Source organism: Trichomonas vaginalis, chromosome III (assembly GCF_026262505.1).
Source record: "Trichomonas vaginalis G3 chromosome III, whole genome shotgun sequence".
NCBI classification, from domain to species: Eukaryota; Parabasalia; order Trichomonadida; family Trichomonadidae; genus Trichomonas; species Trichomonas vaginalis.
The window spans coordinates 23,735,940-23,758,471 of record NC_067205.1 but is presented as its reverse complement, the minus strand read 5'-3'; the positions used below and the strand labels follow the sequence as shown (position 1 = coordinate 23,758,471).

The 22,532-nt window shown below is 33.9% G+C and overlaps 9 protein-coding genes and 7 pseudogenes across 16 annotated transcripts, besides 2 other annotated features; 7 read left to right on the top strand and 9 right to left on the bottom strand.

Moving 5' to 3' along the window:
- Nucleotides 1-1,531: part of a mobile genetic element that runs on past the window's edge.
- TVAGG3_0752700 (uncharacterized protein) lies at nt 12-374 on the bottom strand (the record flags this gene model as incomplete). Its single annotated transcript, XM_001297036.2, has 1 exon — nt 12-374. The coding sequence occupies one exon, from the start codon at nt 372-374 to the stop codon at nt 12-14; it is 363 nt and encodes a 120-aa protein (XP_001297037.2).
- A 763-nt stretch (nt 1,532-2,294) lies between the features above and the next one.
- TVAGG3_0752680 (transmembrane transporter protein) lies at nt 2,295-3,176 on the bottom strand (the record flags this gene model as incomplete). Its single annotated transcript, XM_001297035.1, has 1 exon — nt 2,295-3,176. One exon carries the CDS (start codon nt 3,174-3,176, stop codon nt 2,295-2,297), a length of 882 nt encoding a protein of 293 aa, XP_001297036.1.
- Nucleotides 3,177-4,263: 1,087 nt separating this feature from the next.
- Nucleotides 4,264-22,532: part of a mobile genetic element that runs on past the window's edge.
- TVAGG3_0752670 lies at nt 8,591-9,371 on the bottom strand (annotated as a pseudogene). Its single transcript has one exon. A coding segment is annotated over exon 1 (781 nt).
- Nucleotides 10,334-10,558, top strand: TVAGG3_0752660 (phage tail repeat-like family; the record flags this gene model as incomplete). The annotated part of the gene is made up of 1 exon (XM_051245309.1): nt 10,334-10,558. One exon carries the CDS (start codon nt 10,334-10,336, stop codon nt 10,556-10,558), a length of 225 nt encoding a protein of 74 aa, XP_051091896.1.
- TVAGG3_0752650 lies at nt 10,713-11,296 on the top strand (annotated as a pseudogene). The gene has a single exon. A coding segment is annotated over exon 1 (584 nt).
- TVAGG3_0752640 lies at nt 11,321-12,179 on the top strand (annotated as a pseudogene). The gene has a single exon. A coding segment is annotated over exon 1 (859 nt).
- TVAGG3_0752630 lies at nt 12,847-13,082 on the top strand (annotated as a pseudogene). Its single transcript has one exon. A coding segment is annotated over exon 1 (236 nt).
- TVAGG3_0752620 (uncharacterized protein) lies at nt 13,203-13,816 on the top strand (the record flags this gene model as incomplete). Its single annotated transcript, XM_051245308.1, has 1 exon — nt 13,203-13,816. A coding segment is annotated over one exon (614 nt), but the record flags the coding sequence as incomplete, so codon positions are not given.
- TVAGG3_0752610 lies at nt 14,582-15,144 on the top strand (annotated as a pseudogene). The gene has a single exon. A coding segment is annotated over exon 1 (563 nt).
- Nucleotides 15,822-16,414, bottom strand: TVAGG3_0752600 (protein of unknown function, DUF4106 family; the record flags this gene model as incomplete). The annotated part of the gene is made up of 1 exon (XM_051245307.1): nt 15,822-16,414. A coding segment is annotated over one exon (593 nt), but the record flags the coding sequence as incomplete, so codon positions are not given.
- On the top strand, nt 16,451-16,919 carry TVAGG3_0752590 (annotated as a pseudogene). Its single transcript has one exon. A coding segment is annotated over exon 1 (469 nt).
- Nucleotides 16,936-17,355, bottom strand: TVAGG3_0752580 (protein of unknown function, DUF4108 family; the record flags this gene model as incomplete). The annotated part of the gene is made up of 1 exon (XM_051245306.1): nt 16,936-17,355. The coding sequence occupies one exon, from the start codon at nt 17,353-17,355 to the stop codon at nt 16,936-16,938; it is 420 nt and encodes a 139-aa protein (XP_051091893.1).
- On the bottom strand, nt 17,391-18,626 carry TVAGG3_0752570 (uncharacterized protein; the record flags this gene model as incomplete). The annotated part of the gene is made up of 1 exon (XM_051245305.1): nt 17,391-18,626. The coding sequence occupies one exon, from the start codon at nt 18,624-18,626 to the stop codon at nt 17,391-17,393; it is 1,236 nt and encodes a 411-aa protein (XP_051091892.1).
- Nucleotides 18,655-19,443, bottom strand: TVAGG3_0752560 (uncharacterized protein; the record flags this gene model as incomplete). Its single annotated transcript, XM_051245304.1, has 1 exon — nt 18,655-19,443. One exon carries the CDS (start codon nt 19,441-19,443, stop codon nt 18,655-18,657), a length of 789 nt encoding a protein of 262 aa, XP_051091891.1.
- On the bottom strand, nt 20,651-21,626 carry TVAGG3_0752550 (protein of unknown function, DUF4106 family; the record flags this gene model as incomplete). The annotated part of the gene is made up of 1 exon (XM_051245303.1): nt 20,651-21,626. A coding segment is annotated over one exon (976 nt), but the record flags the coding sequence as incomplete, so codon positions are not given.
- On the bottom strand, nt 22,001-22,378 carry TVAGG3_0752540 (annotated as a pseudogene). Its single transcript has one exon. A coding segment is annotated over exon 1 (378 nt).

Genomic DNA, 22,532 nt, shown 5'->3' with positions numbered 1-22,532 from the left:
TATGTAAAAATCTAATGTCCGCCTAGTCTCTTACGTTTCCTTCTGAGTTCCATTGCATTCTTTAACTGGAGCTCATACATTCTATTTCTCCTCTGGTAGAAAACATACTCTGGGTCAACTCCTGTGTTCGCGTCATCTGCATAGAGTTGTTTATATCCCACTTCAGGGTTTGTATAAAACTCTTTCCATCTCATATTTGCATACCATGGTGGCAAACCTAACGCAGCGTCATTTGACATGGCAGTTTGCATTTGTACATCTGTTGGCACTTGACCATAGTTTGCCATTGCAGTTTGTATTCTAACTTCATTTGGAATATTCTCTGGGTTTGGTTGTCCAGGTTGCTGTGCATTCGCTAAGTTCTGTGCGTCCATTTAATATTAGATAAAAATATCTCTTACGAGTACATATACTGGACATTTGCAGGCATTGGTTCATCTTCATATTCTCTATATCTTTCTGCCACGTCAAATAAGTAAATGACACAATGGAAAAAACCTAAAACAAGTAGTCCTATTTCAAACCACATTTACTTACTAATAAAATTTCTTTGTTATGACACTTTCTCCAGTTTATAGGACCTCTCTCATATTCTATCTTGTCATATATAAACTCATAGTCATGTATGTCCTCTAACCATCTCATAACGGTTTCCAAACCACTTTTATCGGATGTAAAGTAAAAGCATGGATGGTTATGTAAAACGTCTAAAGTTTCTAAAGAGTCTCTCAAAGTCCAGTCTACTTGGTATTGAAAATCCCATGTGTTATAGAACGGCGGGTCCACTATAAAGAAAACATTTTCCTTGTCTTTATATTTTTCATACAACTCTGTCCAATGACATCTTACAAACTCTATACCCTCAATATATTTTTCTATGTCCTCTTTGAAAACATTTGTATAGTTAAGATATAAAACTTTTGACATAAGTGTTTCAATGTCATGAACTCTTATAGCACCACTATATAATAGTCTAGAAGATATACTATCCCAGTCAATATACTCTGCTTTTTTCAAAACCTCTCTGACAGTATTTTTCTTATCTAATGGTATACGTTCCATCTTACCTATAGGTATCTTTTCTTTTAACTCTTTCAATATTTTGTTTGTGTCTGGTATATGTTTGAGACGGTTCATATAGTTGTCGAAGTCATTGCATATAATCTTTGAGTCAGGAAATACAGTATGGCACAAATGAGATATATAGAAACTTCCACCGAACAAATCTACAAATGTTAGACCATTCGGTAGTTTCTTAAGTTCTCTCAATAGAATATCTTTACATCTACTCTTATTTCCAAAGAAGGGTAACGGTGGTTTTGTAAAATTCATTTTATATATATAATAAAAATGTTTTTACCTGAAAAGTGACAGAAAAGTGACAAAACATGAAAACATATATATTTTGTGAAAAGCTCCTGGAAGACCCGTATATAAGAACTTCATTTATACTAAACATCTTCAGGGGCTAGAGGGGCGCAGCCCTGGAAGCCCCACTACCTTTTTTTTTTTTTTTTTTTTTTTTTTTTTTGTGAATATTTATAATAATGGATTGCATAGGATATAATTTATTTTCTCTAACAAAAAATTGAATTGTAAAACCATTTATCTGTTTCATAAGAAATAGCGGTTTTATATTTTTATTGTTCATTCCAATCATGAACTCATTCCAGAACTTCCAATCATCTGATCGCTTCAATTTGAGTTCAGACTCCAATTTGGGATGGAATCCAGTCTGTTCTTCCTCATTCTTCTCAAGTGATTGCTCTTCCAGTTTCTCTAGTGAAGATAGTTGCTCCAATGAAGAATCCAATATATCGCTTAAAGAAATGTGCCCTTTCAACAGATATAATACAACACATTACTTCCAGTCGGCTAACAACATTTACATTACATCCAGCTATTTCAAGCTTTAAGCTTCTAAATACACATTATATGTTTGTTTGTTATAAAGTGCCAATTATTAAAATCAGTACCTTTTTTTAAAAAAAAAAAAAAATAAAATAATGAAAATGTCTAGTTGAAATTTACAAATTCCTCTTTGTGGCATGTGTTATTTCTTGATAATAAGATATTTTACTTGCATTTTCGATTTTTAATTCAATTCAAAAAAATAATGATGCAATCCAATATATTTCGCAATTAAAAATTGAGTTCACTACAGATGATATTCAATTTACCGCTTTATTATAAATAAAAACAAAAAATCATTGTTTGATATCTGTTTCTGTATAAATCAATTCTGGATTTGATAATAGTTCTTGAGATACTAATCCATCTAGCTCTGGTTTCTTTTATTTGGTTTCACATAAAACAAAAATAGCAACCGCAACAGGTATGCACAAGAACCCTGCAAGATATAGCCAACTAAATGGCTTCCCAAAAAGACACATATCGATTGCTAAAGAATAGAAATTAGTTGTAAGAAAAGATAGAATCATCACAGTTGCATTCGAATATTGCAAAACAATTGGCATGAACATGTAATATCCTGCAAGGATTATTGGGTATATAACGTGGAAGAAAATAGACCAAAATTCCCATTTATATTCTTTAATTGTCTTATATTCGAGTGAACCGCTCAATATTGCTGCTAATGGAGCTGCAGCGCATGAAAATCTGCATAAGTATAGTCCAATTGTGTCATCTTTAACTATCTTTTCTTGGGTTACATTGACAATTGCGTAAAAAATTGAAGCACCAATTGCAATTATATTACCTATTAAATGGCTGCCTTTAATTCCTTGAGCAACAATAATAAGAGCAACGCCTCCAGCGCCTAAAATCATCGCTAGAAATTGAATCCAATTTATTTTCCTTTTAAAAACGAGGAATGATAAGGGGGCAACCCAGAAAATCTCTGTAGAAACTAGAAGCATTACTGATGCAATCGATGTCTTGTTGTAGCCCAGTAAATTTAAACAATCGGCGCCAATAATAAAAATTGCAACCAATATGTATCCCCACCACTTAGATTCAGACTTATCCCATCTCCATAGATTGCAAATTAGGACTAGAAAGTAAGTAATTGCAACATTTAAAAATGGCAAAGTATTTCCATAAAGCTTTCGTTTATAAGCAAGAACTGTTCCGCCAGCAAATGTAAAAAGTATGCATAATTGAAATCCAAATAGTGCTCCGCATTTGGTGCCAAACACTTTCTTTGGGCATTTCATTTTATTTCAAATAATTTGAAAGCGTCAGTTTTAGTGACATCATCTGGATTATAAAATGATCAAGCTGGTTGAATGCAATAAAATAAACTTGGTTTTGATGATATCGATAATTGAATCGGGGATAAAGTGTTGTGAGATTATTATTTTTTTGAATACAAAGTTTTGTGATGAGGATTGAATACCTTCAGAATATCTTAAAAAGCTATTTAATGAGAAATTAAAAGTACATTAAATATTAGGAAGAAATATCCTATTGAGTTAAATTGAAAGAAAAATAAAATCACTGGACAAAAATAGCATAATAAATTTGTACAAAATTGAAGAAATAGTGTTTGATTTTAGAGTGTTTTAATTTAATTGATGACATATCAAAAATAATTCGTGAATTCAATAATCTAATTTTATTCTCTTATCGAAATTAATAAAATGTTTGTGAAACTGTTCCCCTACCCTATTAATGTATTATGCCAAGGTTCAATAAGAACTTTTTGACAATAAATTTTTTTTGAAAATTTTGGTAATTGCAGATAAAAAAAATTAACTTTTTTAAAAAAGTTTACTGTTTTTGAAAAATTCAGCAGGAAAATAGAAAAATAGATCAATAAAACAAGTATATTATTGCTAAAATTTATGTTTGCTCAAGAATTTGGAATGTTTCTTTAAGGGTCCACTGTAAAAATTGAAAGTCTCTCAAAATTGAGAGGCGATTTGCAAATAATCGTTATCGTCTTTTTTCGAAAATCCACTTTTCCTAGTGTTCTGATTAATATTTTGTGAATGTAACAATGAAGTATATGTTTTAATAAGATGATAATATATTCTATCACTTCAAATCACATAAAAATTGCAAAATCAGCGAGTTTTATAAGAACATGATTTTTTCCTATTTTTTTTTGCTTCTGGATGCGTGTTTTGAAAAATAGATATTTTCGAATTTTGATTTTATTATAAGTATGAATTTTATATTAGGAATTTTTTGACCTATTTCCAATCATTAATTCCTAAGTTTTTCTAGGAATTAAATTGAGAAGAAATTAGGAAATTCGCTTTAATGCCATTACATACAAAAAAAAAAAAAAAAAAAAAAAAAAAAAAAAAAAAAAAAAAAAAAAAAAAAGGTAGTGGGGCTTCCAGGGCTGCGCCCCTCTAGCCCCTGAAGATGTTTAGTATAAATGAAGTTCTTATATACGGGTCTTCCAGGAGCTTTTCACAAAATATATATGTTTTCATGTTTTGTCACTTTTCTGTCACTTTTCAGGTAAAAACATTTTTATTATATATATAAAATGAATTTTACAAAACCACCGTTACCCTTCTTTGGAAATAAGAGTAGATGTAAAGATATTCTATTGAGAGAACTTAAGAAACTACCGAATGGTCTAACATTTGTAGATTTGTTCGGTGGAAGTTTCTATATATCTCATTTGTGCCATACTGTATTTCCTGACTCAAAGATTATATGCAATGACTTCGACAACTATATGAACCGTCTCAAACATATACCAGACACAAACAAAATATTGAAAGAGTTAAAAGAAAAGATACCTATAGGTAAGATGGAACGTATACCATTAGATAAGAAAAATACTGTCAGAGAGGTTTTGAAAAAAGCAGAGTATATTGACTGGGATAGTATATCTTCTAGACTATTATATAGTGGTGCTATAAGAGTTCATGACATTGAAACACTTATGTCAAAAGTTTTATATCTTAACTATACAAAGGTTTTCAAAGAGAACATAGAAAAATATACTGAGGGTATAGAGTTTGTGAGATGTCGTTGGACAGAGTTGTATGAAAAATATAAAGACAAGGAAAATGTTTTCTTTATAGTGGACCCGCCGTTCTATAACACATGGGATTTTCAATACCAAGTAGACTGGACTTTGAGAGACTCTTTAGAAACTTTAGACGTTTTACATAACCATCCATGCTTTTACTTTACATCCGATAAAAGTGGTTTGGAAACCGTTATGAGATGGTTAGAGGACATACATGACTATGAGTTTATATATGAAAGATAGAATATGAGAGAGGTCCTATAAACTGGAGAAAGTGTCATAACAAAGAAATTTTATTAGTAAGTAAATGTGGTTTGAAATAGGACTACTTGTTTTAGGTTTTTTCCATTGTGTCATTTACTTATTTGACGTGGCAGAAAGATATAGAGAATATGAAGATGAACCAATGCCTGCAAATGTCCAGTATATGTACTCGTAAGAGATATTTTTATCTAATATTAAATGGACGCACAGAACTTAGCGAATGCACAGCAACCTGGACAACCAAACCCAGAGAATATTCCAAATGAAGTTAGAATACAAACTGCAATGGCAAACTATGGTCAAGTGCCAACAGATGTACAAATGCAAACTGCCATGTCAAATGACGCTGCGTTAGGTTTGCCACCATGGTATGCAAATATGAGATGGAAAGAGTTTTATACAAACCCTGAAGTGGGATATAAACAACTCTATGCAGATGACGCGAACACAGGAGTTGACCCAGAGTATTTTTCTACCAGAGGAGAAATAGAATGTATGAGCTCCAGTTAAAGAATGCAATGGAACTCAACAGGAAACGTAAGAGACTAGGCGGACATTAGATTTTTACATATAGTAAAATGGGTTTCTTTGGAAGAATAGGAAACTTCTTTCGAATGTTGGAAGAGGTATATGGAATGGAATAAAAACCGTAGGAAGAGGAATTTGGAACGGAGTCAAAAATATTGGTAAAAGAGTAGGTCAGTTCGTTGGTATTATACCTAAAGACCCTGAACCAGAAGAACAAGTCCTGTTATACAACAGCCTGAACCTGCACCACAGTCTAGTTGGCAACCAAATCCAACACCTCAACCGTATTAAAAAAATTATATTTTTACCGTTCGATAGTAGTTGTATATGAAACTAAGTTCTAAGTAAAACGCATGGTATAATGGAACTATTCTCTTTCTTCCATCTGTAGTAAACCATACTTGAAAATCCGAAATACTTCCACTCGGTGGTTCATATAGCTTTGTAGGTTTTTCGTAAAAGTCATTTGCCAAGCATAAAAAAGAGTTTTGTGCACCAGAAAATGAAGCATGAACTATAATAGCATCTGAGTCGAAAACATTTTCATATGTTCCATTAGGGTTTTCGACTTCATAATAGTCCGGGTGTACTGGATACCATGCAGGCTGATTTAACATCCTCAAAAATCTATGCCATGCCAAGTTGTTATATTTTGTAGAAATATAAACGTTTTCTCCAAGGTCTTCTATTTTATTGATTTTAACAGTTGCATTTTTCCTGTCATATATAATATCGAGATGGTACTCTCCCTCGTCAATGTTATACTGGTTTGCATATTCGATATAGATGTCGTTTATTTTTTCTTGAAAAGCTTGAAGAGTTGTTTCTAAGTTTACAAGCAAATTCACTTGTAAAAGTTTTCCCTGTTCAAATTTCTCATACGTACGTTTTTCTTTGTTATAGTATCGAACTTCAAAACCGACCGTAAATGGGAAACCATGTATGGCTTCTGAAATGAACTTCATTCTACGAAAGCCAATAGCTTTTGTGACAGATGGGTCTCTTAACCATCTTAATGGGTAGTCAAAACGATAGCCTTCATGCTTTACGGTCTCTGTCTCAAACTTTTGACCGACATTAGTAAAAGTTCATCTAATGGTTTAGTTGTAGCAACTCTAGAATTTTCTTTTTCTATTGAAAGCATATTTTATCTAGAATAAAATGTCGAAAGAACAGCGTCTATGAGAAATACAACACAACCGACAACTCATTTTGCAAGCTCTAAATAAGAACACAACAAACTTTTCAAACTATTCTAAATATCTGAGTCATTGAAGAAGGAAACTTAAAACTGACGATAAACCCATTGACAGACGAGTTTCTGTTTCAAGACAGTAAGAACCATACTGTTTGTATAAATCCAACAAAAAGAACTTTAAACGAGAAACCTATAGATGAACTTCTTTTGAAAGCAGATGTTGACAACAAAGCTGACAAAGAGTATGTCATTGAAAAAGTTCAAGAAGAACATGACAGAGCAGATGCAACATATGCAACAAGAACATACTCATCCTGAACTAGCGGACAAAACATATGTTGACAATAAAATGTCAAGTGAAGTGACAAGAGCTGAAAACGAATATTCTAAAAAGACTCATACACATACCATTGCAATATTACAAACTTACAAGAAACCTTAAACAGGAAAAGTGACGTTGGACATACACATACTATATCTGAAATAACAGACTTAAACGTTAGCCTTGAAAAGAAAGCTGACAAAGAGTATGTAGATGCAACAAAAGACTATATTTTCGCATGGACAGATAGAGCATACCCACAAAAACACCATACACATAACATCTATGACGTAGATGAACTTCAAGAAAAGTTAGATGACAAGGCGGATAAAACATATGTTGACAATAAAATGTCAAGTGAAGTGACAAGAGCTGACAAAGAATATTCTAAAAGACTCATACACATACCATTGCAAATATTACAAACTTACAAGAAACCTTAAACAAGAAAAGTGACGTTGGACATACACACGATTTCTTCGCAACTGTTGGTATAGAAAATATTGGGAAACGGTTGAAGAAACTGGTGGGGATGTATTAAATTGGAAACCTCCTAACTTTCCACAAGGTTTAACATCGGAGGATGACATAACGACGATGAAATACATTAGATGTAGAAATGTCTATGCATGAAGGATGAAACAATGTTAAATTCACTGCTCAAGATTTATATGACAACAAAGCTGACAAAACAAGCTTCAACGTTAAAGACAGAAATACTTCAAACACTATATCCTATAGGTTCTATTTACACGTCAATGAACTCTACCAGACCAGAAGTAGTACTTGGTCTCGGAACTTGGACTCAAATAGTCGACAGGTTTTTGTATTGTGCAAACTCTTCAAAGGAAACAGGTGGAAGTAAAACGATTTCAGGTGAAAACTTACCTGCACACAGTCACTACATAGATTTAAGTACATCTCAAGCAGGTTGGCATAAGCATAGATTTTGGGATTGGTCAGCAATGAAAAAAAGGTAAAGGATATGATGTTAAAGACAACGTTCAGTTTGCTATAAATTGTTTCTGGGGTAGCACACAGGGAGAAGGAAACCATACACATCGCGTTTCAGGGTATACACAAACAACGGACAAAGTAAAGACTACATGCCACCTTACATGACAGTTTACGCATGGTATAGAATTGCTTAGTCGTCATTTTCAACTTCTTTAGCATATTCGTCAGGAGTTGTCTTATATTTGTTAGGAACTGTCTTTGAAAGTATACCACCTTGAACTTTGACAGTTGAAACGAGGTCTGACAATAGTAGTTTTATCTTCTGCTTGCAGTCTGTACATTTTGCCATGTTTGCCTAAAACTTCATAATATTCTCTTGTATACTTTCTTCTATTTTTACGAACACGAATGCGAGTACCTGTCGAGTTCCCATTGTTGTCATAGTCAATAGTATTTTCATATGGGTCGCGTTTAGGTATTTCTATTTTTACTTTGTCACCTTTCTGAAGTTTGAAGCCTGGCATTCTTTCTTGTTTGTCTCTTTTGACTAAACTATTAAATATATAGTCTTTCTCTAAGTCAGGGTTGTTTTTCATTTCTTCGGGGGAGTGGTTTCCCAAACCTTTTTGTTTACGGCTATTGTAAATATTTAAAACTTGTCTCATCTTTGCCATGGAGAAATGTCTATACTTGTCGTCATATGACATTTCATCTACCTCACCACCTTGTGGTTGGTTTAAGTCTCTTAAGATTTTTATACAACTGTCAATGACACCAAGAGCAGAATGGTTTTGGTCGACAATGAAATATTGGTTACATTTTTTGAACGCAGATAGTTTTTAATATCGTCTGATTTGAAAGAACGTTCACAGTCAGATGTCAGTTTTGTTGGATGGTATTTGTCAACGAATATTGTCAAAGCAGTTTTCACATCTAAAATATTTTTGACTGTAATGGTATGGCTTCACAGTATCTTGTGTTTTGACCGACAAATATTAGCCAGTATGGAGGTCCATCTGTTCTAACTCTCGGAATGTTTTCCAAGATATCCATAAACCAAGCATTTGGTGTTGAACTAAAGATTTTTACCATGAGTGCTTTCTTTGTTGCTTTAGAACATACGGGTCCTTGTTTGGATTCGTCATTTTTACCCCATAAGAAATGGGTTTATTTGGCGCATTAGCAGGAGTTGCATCCAGATTTTTGCCCGCAGTGGGAACAATAGCCAGAGGTGCATTTGGAATTGGAAGGAAGATTTTGAGTACATTAGGTATACTTAAAGAGAAAGCACAACCTATTATACAAACTGTACAGAAAGGTTGGATGTAGCAGAGATGCAGCAAATCTTATTCCAAATCCTGAAAAGAGGAAAGTTCAAGGATGGATGGACAATGTAGGAAGACAAGCAGGAAACTACTATAAACAAAGCAAATGACTACTATAACCAAGCAGGACACTACATGGACCAAGGTGAAAGATTCTTTAACAGAGGATATAACCATGCACACCAGTGGGTAAACAACAACCAACCGCAACCGCCTCAAACTTGGGGAATGTAAATTTTTTTACTGAGATGAAATGAACAATACAGCATTGAGACAAATGGGTTCAAGATGGATTTGTCGACTTCCAGCAGTTACACAACGTGTTTGTCAAGTTCTTCCTATACCTCAGGAAGTTTTAGACCGACTTAAAAAACAACAACAACCAGTTGAAAACAAACCAAACTAAAATTTTTTACTGAGATGAAATGACCGAAGAAGTTGAAACGGTTAGATTTGACACCACAAACAAAAAAGTTCAGAACCATTGTCAAACCTGTCAAAGAACTTACAGATGAAGAAAATTCAATAATAGAAAGTGCCAGGTCTGGAAATACAAACCCTAACTATAAAGTCACTTTTCATAGAAATGGAACGGCTAGTATCTCAAAAAAGAAACAGACTCTCACAAATAAAATATTGAAGTCTGAAGGAGCTTTCGAGACAACAGATGGAAAAGTTTACTTCACTGACCAACAGTTCATTATAGAACATCTCATTGACTTAGAGTCGAAATATTCTAAATTTACAACAAACACAAAAAGTTGAAAGGAAAACAAAAACAAATGGCATATGATATTTATGAAGATGTTGACAACACAACTGTTCCTGCAGGTGAGGTAAAGTCAGAGGAACCGAAAAGTGACGAAAAACCGATAGAAGAAGAGAAACCAAAAACTGAAGATAAACCAAAACCAAAGTTTAGTATTGGAACTAAACCAAGTCAACCTTCATTAGCTGGTATGGGTTGGCGTCAAAGACTTCTAGTAGCAGGTGGCTATGTAAAGTAAAGTAAAAAAACATTTTTTTATTTTTATTTGAAATGTACGCTGAGTTTGTTGGAGAAGACCGTTGGGAAACTTGTTTGTTAGATGAGAAATATGAAATGGCATACCATTTTAAAACAATATATTTTTAAAAAAATATTTTTTTATTTTATTTGAAATGTACGCTGAGTTTGTTGGAGAAGACCGTTGGGAAACTTGTTTGTTAGATGAGAAATATGAAATTCACTGTTGTGAGTCATTTGAAGTCAGAAACAAAAAGACAAAAAGAGTTTTAAGCGAATGGGAGCGAAATGACGGATATGCTATTATGAAGATGAGTGGAAAAAACTATTTTAAACATGTTGTCATTGCAACTCATTTTATACCGAACCCTAACAATTTACCTTTTGTAGACCACATAAACCGTATAAGAAACGACAATAGACTTGAAAACTTACGTTGGGTCACTTGTTCTGAAAACAATAAGAACAAAAGCAAATTTGGAGATATTGTATTCGAATTTGTCGACGAACTAGAAGATGAAACAATTGAAATTACAGACTATGGCGAGCATACGTTTGAGTTTTACTACTATAGCGAAGAACAAGACTCTTTCTACTTTTATACCGGCGTAAACTATAGGAAATTACAATATATTTTACTAAGGCAGGCTATGCTTATGTAAACACTAGAGATACAGATGGAAAATGCGTTTCAAATATTCTTAACAAATTCAAGAAGCTATATGGCATACCATTTTAAAACAATATATTTTACATATATTAAATGCTTCAGGTTGAAAAACAAAGAACAAAGTAGCAGATACAAAACGTTAGACTATATCTTTACAAATGCCGGTAGAAATATTTCAGATGAAGAAATTTCATCCCGTTCATACAGGTTTGACTATCCAATTCGTTGGCTTCAAAGTCCTTCAGATGCAAAGGCAATAGGATTTAGAAGAGTTTTGTTTTCAAAAAGAACTAACGCATTTATGTTCGCAGTATATTTTCATGGGCAGTATAAAGGTGATGATGGTCTAATAGACAAATTTGACGAAATGAGAATCTTTACAATTCGTTCAGACGAAAGTCTTGAGAAAACTCTAAATGACTTTCAAACTCAAATAAACAAATATTATTGGGAATTTCAAGAAAAATACGACTCTTTACTAAATGGAACATACTATCTGAAACTAGAATATGACAAGATGAACTCCACCGTTTCATTTCAAAAGATTGAAATTAACCCTCCAAGAGATACACAGTTTTTATTTTGGGAAGTAGACAAACGTTCTTGGGCACAATTTCTTCGGTTACTAAACCAGAACGAACCATTACCACCAGATGGTCCATTTAAATTTATACTTCCACCAGCAGATTTGACAGTTTATAAAAACGTGTTTGACCCTCAAAATGTTATGTGTCATGCAAGTTTCAGTTCAAGCAACAATAGTTTTCTATGTATTGGTAAGGACTTTTATGACTTTGCTTCTAAATTCTACGAACCACCTAGTAACAGTTTCTCTGACTTTCAAGTTTGGTTCACAACAAACGGTGTGCAGCATATTATACCATTGTACTATGACTTTTATCTCGAATTGTCTTTCATATACAACTACGGAAAAGTGCTGAAAAAGTATTGAATGTGAAGATATTAGAAAATAACATTTTTTTCTAACATCGTAGAAAACTCATGAAAACAATTTATTTTTGTGAATATGTAAGCGGCTCATAGCTCAGTGGTATGGGCTACCTCGTTAAAGGCGTCGAAGACCTCGGTTCAAATCCCGATTCGCGCAGGTTTTTTCCTTTTATGCAGTGAAATTTCATGTACATAGGTTACTTTGGTGTTAGACCCTAGTGAAGAAAATAGAACGATATAAGTTTACATTTGTAAGGTTATTTTGGTGTTAGACCCTAGTGAAGAAAATAGAACGATATAAGTTTACATTTGTAAGGTTACTTTGGTGTTAGACCCTAGTGAAGAAAATAGAACGATATAAGTTTACATTTGTAAAGTTGGACGATAAAAATCTCTGCTACTGTCAGTAAAAGTACTGCTACTGTCAGTAAAAGTACTGCTACTGTCAGTAAAAGTACTGCTACGAGCAGTAAAAAGGAAAATTTGAGAGGGTTTTCGACGATAAAGTACTGCTACTGTCAGTAAAAGTACTGCTACTGTCAGTAAAAGTACTGCTACTGTCAGAAAAAGTACTGCTACTGTCAGTAAAAGTACTGCTACTGTCAGTAGCAGTACTGCTAGTAGCAGAGATTTTTATCGTTGTGGTCCGACGGTTAAGCCACAAACGAATGTCCGACGTCCCACCAACCGAGCCCATTCCCAAACCAGAGGAACCTAAAGCACCAGCCCCTGCACCTCAGTTCCAGCAAGTCCCTCCACCAAATTACTACCAATTTCCACCTCAATCCAAATCGAAGAGAGACCAAGAGTTCGAAGAAGGTCTGAACCGCTTACGCAAAGAGTATGCCACAGCTCCAATTGAGAAAAGTTGTTGCTAAATTCAGTAAAAATATATTTTAGGTGAAGAGGTGAGATCTCACCCGTTTTCTCACCTGTTTTTTCACCCTCTTGAATTTCCTTAAGACAGAAAAAAAGTTAGTTTTTTTAAAAAAAATATTTTTATTTTTTATTGTAAGAAACAGAAATGTCAGTCGAAGCAAAAACGTTCACGAACAAATCTAATGGCGAAACATTCACAAAAGGCACTTACAACGGTATTGAAGTCTTACGTAGAGACAAGGATGGTTATATAAATGCAACAAAGATGTGTCAGCAGTTTAGGAAAGACTTTAGAAGGTTGTTGGAAAATAAGTCCTGGGAAGAGTATTTTAAGGCATTTTGTGAAGAATATACCAACCCGCGGAAACAGCGGGTTGCTTTTTATACAAAATTCATGCAGGAATTCCTGATGAAATCAAAACAGGTTAGAGGAATGTATGTAGACCCAAGACTCGTAAACTATATAGCAATGTGGGCTTCTCCAAAATATTGTATAGCAGTTGGAAAAATTCTGGACTCCATAGACAAGAAAGTTCATGAGAAATTAGATGAAGAAGAACTTGAAGATACAGTAGAGAATGCAAAACCTTTGTTCGAACAAGAAGTTAGAAAAAATGTGCTTAAACAAATAGAACATGAACGTGAGATATGTTCTGGTTATAGAGATTCTCCATACGAACTAGACCAATGGGAACAAGAAGATTTAAAGAGAGAATTTAGAGAATATGAACTCGCTAAGATAGCATTAGAAGCTGCAGAAAAGAAGTTAAAGTTTGGGGTCGTTTTGTACAAAAATATTGTGAGTAAATGAACCATTTTTTCAGCAAAAATATATTTTAGGTGAAGAGGTGAGATCTCACCTGTTTTCTCACCTCTTTTCTCACCCGTTGAATTTTCATGAAATTTGGTCATTTTTTCAGCAAAAATATATTTTAGGTGAAGAGGTGAGATCTCACCCGTTTTTCTCACCTGTTTTTTCACCTTTTTCACCCGTTGAATTTTCATGAATTTTATACAGAATTCGGCAAAAATATATTTAGGTGAAGAGGTGAAGATCTCACCTGTTTTCTCACCTCTTTTCTCACCCGTTGAATTTTCATGAATTTTCCCGAAATAAAAAATAAAGTTAGTTTTTTTAAAAAATATTTTTATTTTTATTGTAAGAACATGTTAGCAACAACAGCACCAAACTCGTTAGTCATGAACCCAACTTCAATGTTAGTAGAGATGAAAAGCTTCATTCCTTCTTCATTACTTTCGAAACAGAAATCCAGAAGATAAAGCAAGAACTTTTAACATGTAATTTAGACTGTTGTGCGAAAGATGAAAAAAATGAACAGTATCTTTATGAAATGCAGGACATTATTGACCATTTACCCAAATTGCCTGAAATTCAGCAGCAAAAGCTCACTATTCCTGAATTCGATGAAATAGAAGTCAAAGCAACTGACTCAGTAGAAATAAAGAAGTTCATACGAAAGGTAAACTATGAGTTTCTAGGATTTCATTGCAACCATAAAGTTTATGGACAAAGATTGCGATATGGTATATAAGAACATCTCTGACATATATAAATCTGGGGAGTTTAAGACCTACGACAACTTTTGTTTCGTTAGTTGCTGAATGTGTATGGCAGATAAGAGATAAAGATAGAAGAGGCAAAGTATGGAACGAACAAATTAAGACCCGCTATGTTTGAGATGAAGAGAGCAATTGACGCCTTAGTTGTTTTAGCAGGTAAGGTTTCAGAATATAACGCAAAAAATGAACCCGCAATGTTCTAAATGTAAAGCAGCAATTAGGAAATATAACTACTCCGTCAAAGAGATAGAACGTATGCGAAACGACTATGCAGATTTAAAGAAAGAAGCAGAAAAACCAGCAGAAGATAAAAATGGACATGTTAGAATTTCTGAACAAAAAACTATCCAACAGCAGAAGATTTCCTTCTATCTGACGTCAAGAAGAAATATAAAGAAACCTTCGTATTGTTAAAACTTTTGACATACTGACAGAAGAAATAGAAGCTACGAAATTGTTCAGGAATTTCAAATATACATCGTACAATTCATGTAAAATGCTTGTGAAAAAACAGGTGAGAAAAGAGGTGAGAAAATGGGTGAAATCTCTCACCTCTTCACCTCAATTATATTTTTGCTGAATTCTGAGTAAAATGACCAAATTTCATTATATAACTGTTATGAGTGACGAAGAGAACTTTGACACTTCGTAAAAAAAATCCCTGAAATCATATCTTTTATACAAAATTCAAGAGGTGAAAAAAGAGGTGAAAAAACAGGTGAAATCTCACCTCTTCACCGAAACATTATTTTTGCTGAAAAATGACCAAATTTCATGAATTTCCTCATATGCTTGCTACCCTCGAAAAAACTGAGAGAAGAGATTCCGTATGAAAATCGTGAAAAATAACAGAGTATTTTGACAACTTCAAACAAGTAGAGTAAATGAACTCTTTATTTTTTACGCTTGACTTTTTACAATTTGAACTTTGTTTGCGTAGATATGAATTCTGAAAGAAGTATGAGGGTCTTGTATGACTTTGTACTTCTCCCATAGTTCATGTCTGTCAAACTTACCTGCCATGGACTCTTTCATAAGTTCCATGAAATCGTCTTCGGACAATCCGGGGAAAAGTACAATGTCAGTAAGTATTCTTTTAACATCCTTACTTAAACTCTTTGCTGTCTGTACACAAATGACAACTGAGATGTTAAAGTGTCTGAGCTTCTTAAGAATTCGACACATATCTTGTTCTCTGTTCTTTAACAAAGGATGAGAGGCGAAATCATCTAAGATAAGAAGACATCTGTGAGGGTAAGTCTTCCAATCGTAAGATTGCAATTTCTTCGAAATGTATTCTATCTCTTTCTGTTTGTTTCTGAAGTGTTTCTTCTCTAATATTCTCTGCATTTCCTCATTTGGGTCTTTAAACTTAGAATTGACATACTCATTTATAGCATTGTACTTCAAAACTCTTCTTTGGTACTTCTTTATCCAATCTAACAACTCAGAGTCTTTTATACATACTAACTTAGACTTTTTTATAATATCTTTGAACGAATTGACGGTTTGGTCAAATTGACCAGAAGTACTACAAATAACAACTAACTCATAGAATGGGTTCTTCTCATCTAGTTCTTGTTGTTGTGCAGCCATTTTAAGATAAGTGAAAGTCTTACCCGACCCAGGTGGTGCAATTAGACCTGTTATACCATTCTGAGCAAATAGGAACTTGTCATGTATGGGTTTTATCTGAGCATTTTCCAACTTCCTCTTGTTCTTGTTTAAAACATTCTCAAATTTCTTGTCAATGTCAGCAAACTTTTTTTCTAACATATTTTTAGAAAAATTAAAAATTTTATCTTTTAGGAAATGTCTAGCGATTTCGCTATCTATATTCGAGACAAGCTTTTCGACAGCAAAACATCTGTCGACCATAAAATCTTACATAGTGTAAACAAGAAAGGTGAATTTGTTCTAAAGTTCTGTTTCTGGGAATATGACAAGAACCATAAAACATTAAGCAGAGCAGTCTTAAAATTTGTCAATGACAGACTTGTTGACAGAGATGACGCCTCTTGGAGAGATGAAGTCCAACAAAAGTTCTTAGAATGCAAAGAAGACACATGCGCTGTTCTTGAAGATGAAATAGAAAACAGAATAGATGAGCTATTAAAGGACAAAGAACTTTTACATAAATATGGTTGCGCCAAATTTGACATAACTCCACCAGAGAAGAAGAAGAAGAGAGAAAGAAAGAAAGAAAGTAGAAGAAAAGAAAGTAGAAGAAGAGAAGAAAGAACCAGAGCCAGTTCCAGAGAAAAAGAAATTTGACATGTAAAAATAAAATTTTATTTTTAGAACATTTCTGGGTCAATGTCAATGTTCTCTTCCTCTTTAGGAGCAAACACTGGCTTAGACTCTAAAATCTTTTTACCCAATTTACCTTGAACTTCTACAACTTTAGACTCATAATATTCATAGTCGTCTGTCTTCTTTGGTTCATAAGGTATAACAAGTTTGTATGCTTTGCCTTCTTTAAGGTTTGAGAACCTTCTGTCAAAATTTTCTTTGACTGTTAACAAACCTTCTATGTCTAAGTCTTCAAATTTCGCACCATTTTTAGTCACAATAGCAAACTTAACTGGTTCGATGTTCCAAACTTTGTCAAATGTAGACTTTTCAAAATGGTAGAAGTAAACATTCAAATATGCGAATGGGTCTAGTTCTTCTTTGACTTCTGTCATGTACTTGTTTACTGAGATGAATTTTGCCATCTTTTCTATCGGATAAAAAAATATTTTTTTAAAATTTACTCAGAAAAATTTTTCTTTGTATATACGCCGTTCTGAACATCTAAAAGATTTTTGACATTTGCCAAGAATGTTCGTTTAGACGCTGTCATATAACCATACTCTTGGCAATATTGTTTATATTCATCGTACAATGACCTTTCATCTAAACACTCAAAGTCGCTTTCTTCTATAAACAGTTCATATACACTCTTGTTTGCTTCTAACAATGTTTGTCTCTCTTCGGTATGTGGAATTTGTCTTGGATTGAACTTAGAAATATCTAATGTCATAAAATATGAGAACAAGTGGTTGTAAAAGTCAGATGTCAAAGTTTCTGACAAAGCGTCAAAATATTCTGTATCTTGCATATGAGAATCTGACGTTCTGACAACTACATATCTTCTGTCAGAACTTTCTAACTTCATCGGAACGGCGTTGTTTGAAACCATAATGAAATTTGCAACATTTTCACAAACTCTTTGGTCTTTATATTTTCTTTCAACAACTCCAACTTTGTCTGTTATAAGACTCTTCAAAGCATCTGAGTTTAAAACCTTTGTTGTATCTATACTTTGAAGTTCGTTACATACTATAAGTTTCATATTCTCTATTGAGGAGTTAAATTTACCGCAGATGTTTTCTAAGTTTGTCATATTCGGGTTCGAATAGCCCTCTAACAGTTTGCACAAAATATCTGTAAAGAAAGTGTTCTTACCTGTTCCTTGTTTTCCAATTACAATGAGAGCAGTTTCATTTTTAGCACTTGGATGTTGTAAGATGTTTGCAAACCAACATAAGATATACTCATAGACTCTTTCGTTTCCATTGCATATAATTTCTTTGACATGGTCTAACCAAGCTTCTATAACATTTTCTTTCCATTCTACTTGTTCATATTTATATCCAGTGAAGATAGAATAGAAGTTTGGAGATGGTGTATAGAACTTTATACCACGAACTGAAAAATCTTCTAACTTTGACAATAAGATATCCCAAGCATCTAACATCTTCATGCCAACTTGTACAACTTTTATTTTCTTAAGTTTCTGTCTACATTCTTGTTCTGAAACTATTGTTGCTCTTGGTTTGTTAAAGACTACATCCCATTCTTTCATGACATAACATTCTGGGGCAGAGTCAACATAAATGACTAAACGTTTCAAATTCTCGACTGCTTTGTTATAGTCTCTAAATGGACACATATTTCTGAAGGCTTGGAAGTCATAAAAATCTGAAACATCTATTCTGTACATTTTTATAAAAATAAAAAAAATATTTTTTTTATTCTTGACTTTGTTGTTGCATTTGTTCCATTTGTTGCATTTGTTGTTGAAGTTGTTCTTGTAGTACAATACTTTCACCAGTTGCATCTTCCAATTCGAAACTTTCTGCCGTCATTGACAAATACATAGGACATAAAAGTTTTACAGGAACAAAGTTTGCGTCAACTAAGGTTAAGTTTATGTTTGCTAAAGTGTTTGAGTTCACTAAAGCTGAAAACTCTGCATTCGAATGAACAATAGGCAAACCAGCAGAGAAAGTGTTGTTTATACGCATGAGTATCTTTTGGTCATAGTAGTTTCTGTCGACATTCGAATAACACTTTGAACCTAAGTTTGAAACAATATATAAAATAGGTGTGCTTAAAGTCAATGGAACAGATAGACCTTGTATGACACCTTTTCCTGTTATAGGAAACTGTTGGTAGTAAAAACCAGATATAAGTTTTGTATTATAGCTCATATCGTTTATACTAAACTCAGTCGGACATCCAAACATAATGAAACCTGCTCTAGTTGCAGCACATGTTACATCCGTCCTTAAAGTATTAAATAAGTCAACAAAACCTGTTGGTGGTATATCTGAGTAAGTATCTTCAAAGAAGTATTTTTTACCATTCACAACAACAAAGTCTTCTGGTGTCAAAAGAGCAAAACAGGCTTTAGTCGTCATTGTGTTTAAGGTTAGTTTACAATATCGTCCTTGAGGACTTTGTAAGTTTGTTGTTATAGAATTATATGACTCAGGGTTTTTAGTCGTAATAGTATAAACCACTATGTCTTCTGCCATTTACTTAGCAAATAAATTTTAATGAAATGTTGTGGTCGTCAAATATTTTTATAACGTCTGGGAAACTATATTTTAAGTTCAACGTCTCACCTCCTTTCATAACGTATATCTTGTCAATGACATTATATGAAACACCACAGCAAGCAATGTCGGGTTCTATTTCTTTGATGTTTATATCGTCTGCCTCTGTCAAAAGTTTCAATAGTTCTTTCAAAACTTCATGAGGTGCGATGACATATGAGTTCACTTTTACAGGGTTGTGCTCGACCAAGTTTAACATTATACCCAAAGCTTGACAAATCTTCTCCTGAGTTTGAAGTTTGTCTTTCAGTTGTTGGTAGTCGTTTCGAATATCTGCAACAGAACTTAAGTCTCTGCTAACTTCAGGATATGTTGGTTGTTCTTTTACAGGAACAATTGTTATACCATCTTCGTCTTCGTATGGTTTCCCCACTTCAACATCTCTTTCTTTGACATTGACAACAACACTTTGACTGTTTGTTTGAGTTGGTGAATTTAACTTCACATCTGCCATCGCCATTAAACCTTTTGAAACACTTACGCTTCTATTTTTCGGAAATGACATTTTACTTAGAATAAAAAGATGGACGTATTTGAGTATCTCTTCGAATTGAAGCAAAACAAAGTTTACACACACAAACAATACAAATACATTGACAGAATAGTTCTTTACACAAACAATGGAAAATGTTATAGAATAGCAGTCTTTGCTGAACCAAAATATTTTCATAAAGCAAAGAAAGTTGGTATAACCGAGATGGTGAAAGTTCTTGAAGCAGACAAAAATATAACAACAAAACTTACAGATATTTCTAAAGGAAAGTTTTTAATACAATACTATGTTAAGACTGGCGTACTGTCAATATTTGACGGAGAGAAGTCAGTTCAAGAACAACTTACTGACCTGCTGCCAAAATCTGCTCGATGGAAGCTGTCGTTATACCAATCTGAGGAGCCCCAGCAGGTTTCATCGAACGAATTTTCAAAAGAGCATCTTCCGTGAAAAGTGCTATTGGTTTTGTAAACTTCTTTGCTCTCAGTTCATCTGGACCGTCTCTGTCACCAGTATATTGTATTTGAACTGTACCAACAGTTGAAATACCACCCATAAAGTCTTCTGAGTCAGCAAATGGAATGCCAAGCCAAAAGTTTGAACGGTCTCCATTTGTATATTGAGTTTTTTGACCTCCTGTATGAGTCCATACTTTCACATATGGCATAATAGAACTTTGCATTTCAGGGTTAATGGTTGTTGTGAAGTTGTTGTTAAAGTTCATAGCATCTAATGTCAAGTTGTATGACCTCATATCCTCAACTGTAGAATATTCTTCTCTTGGATAGTATTTGCCATCTATGTTTATATGATATTTAATACCGGGGTTGTAGAAACAAGAATAGTCATTTATAGTTCGTCTGAACAGTACAAACATAGTATCTGCATGTTTCATTGCAGTTGTTAAGGCAATATCTGTTCTTGCACCTGGGTCAGCACTTTGGTTTCCAACTTCACCTGCAAAGTCTTTGACAGATATTTGGTGTATAGGGAACATAAGTGGAACTGCAATATATTTGGCAGCTAAAGCATTTGAAATATCTGGGTCCAACATATAGACTGCAAGTCTGCTTTCTATTCTCTTGCATTCAAATTTTTCGCATGTGAACTTAACTGGGTCCCAAGCATCTCCAGCAGCATTGAAATAATAGTTTACTTCAGTGTTGAGGTTTGAGAAACCAAAGTCTAAGTCAACTTTGTTTTTGCAAAAGTCGGCGAATGACATTTTATTTGTTCCCACTACTTCTGTAAGAGTGAATGGGTCTTGTGTTGGTGCAATGACTAAGTTATTTTTGCTTGGAGTAAGTTCGATAGAAATTTTTCCTGCCCAGTTTGGCAAGTATCTTAAAAACCTGAAGATGAGGAAAGATGACAAAGGAACTCTAAGTTTCAATTTTACTTTGGTTACTGCTGCTGCATTTTGTCCAGAAAGGTTAACATAAACTCCTGGAACGTTAGGGTCAAGTCTTCTTATTTTCTCAATAGTTGCATACTGGTCTGTTTGTTCTCTCGCTTGTGGTTGTACTGAGTTTCTCAAAGCGAACCATTCATAGTTTGCCCATGTTACTGTTTGAACTAAGTCAGAGTTAGAATATATCTTATATCCCATGAAAACTTCTGGAGCATATTGGTATCCGACATAGAAAATTCCATTGCAACCTTTCTTGTCAGACAACTTGGCAGAAGGTTTTATTTCAATGTCTTGTTCCACGTATAAGAAAGAGTTGTCAATAGAAATTATATGAAACCTGTCGCAAGCAATATCTACTGTTGTTGAAGAACCTTCTCCAAACTCACCTACGTTTCCATAAGAAACAGCAGTTGTATATTCGTAAGTTCCAGGAACTATTTCTGACCTTCTAATGGCATTGTCGCATTCGTTATACCATTCGGAAACATTTCCATTCATAGCATCCAAAACTGTTGGCGTTATATTCTGAGCGGCGTACATTTCATATGAGTAAAAATATAGAATAGTTGGATTTATATGTCATAATAGAACCCACGTGGACCAAGCTTTACTTTCTTCCTGACTGAGTTTTTAACTCTTCTTTTTCCTTCATTGCCACTACTTTCACTAGATGAAGTTACTTCTTCACTACTTTCACTTTGTTCTACTCTTCTTCTTTGGTGTCGCTTTGGTAACTTGCCCTCTGCTTCAAGTTGTTGCATCTTTGCATTATGTTCATCTAGTATGTTGCAAATTTCCCATGTCCTTTTTGCCTTTGGCTCTGGTCGCCCATCTCAGGTAACCTATTCCTAGAAAGAGTTTGTCATAGTTTGTATTTGAGTCTTCGCGTATTGTTTGCATGACTCTTTCCTGAGTTTCCGGTTCAAGCTCTTCAAACAGTGCCTGTCCATATGGAATATGCTCGTTTCCAAATATATGTTTTTTGTAGCCATTCTGGTTTTCTTTCCATGTTACCAACTATATCTTTTGTGAATGGGAAAGCTTTTACCCAATCTTTCAGTCTTTCGTCATTTATTTCTGTAGTTGGTTTTATTTTTGTCAAGG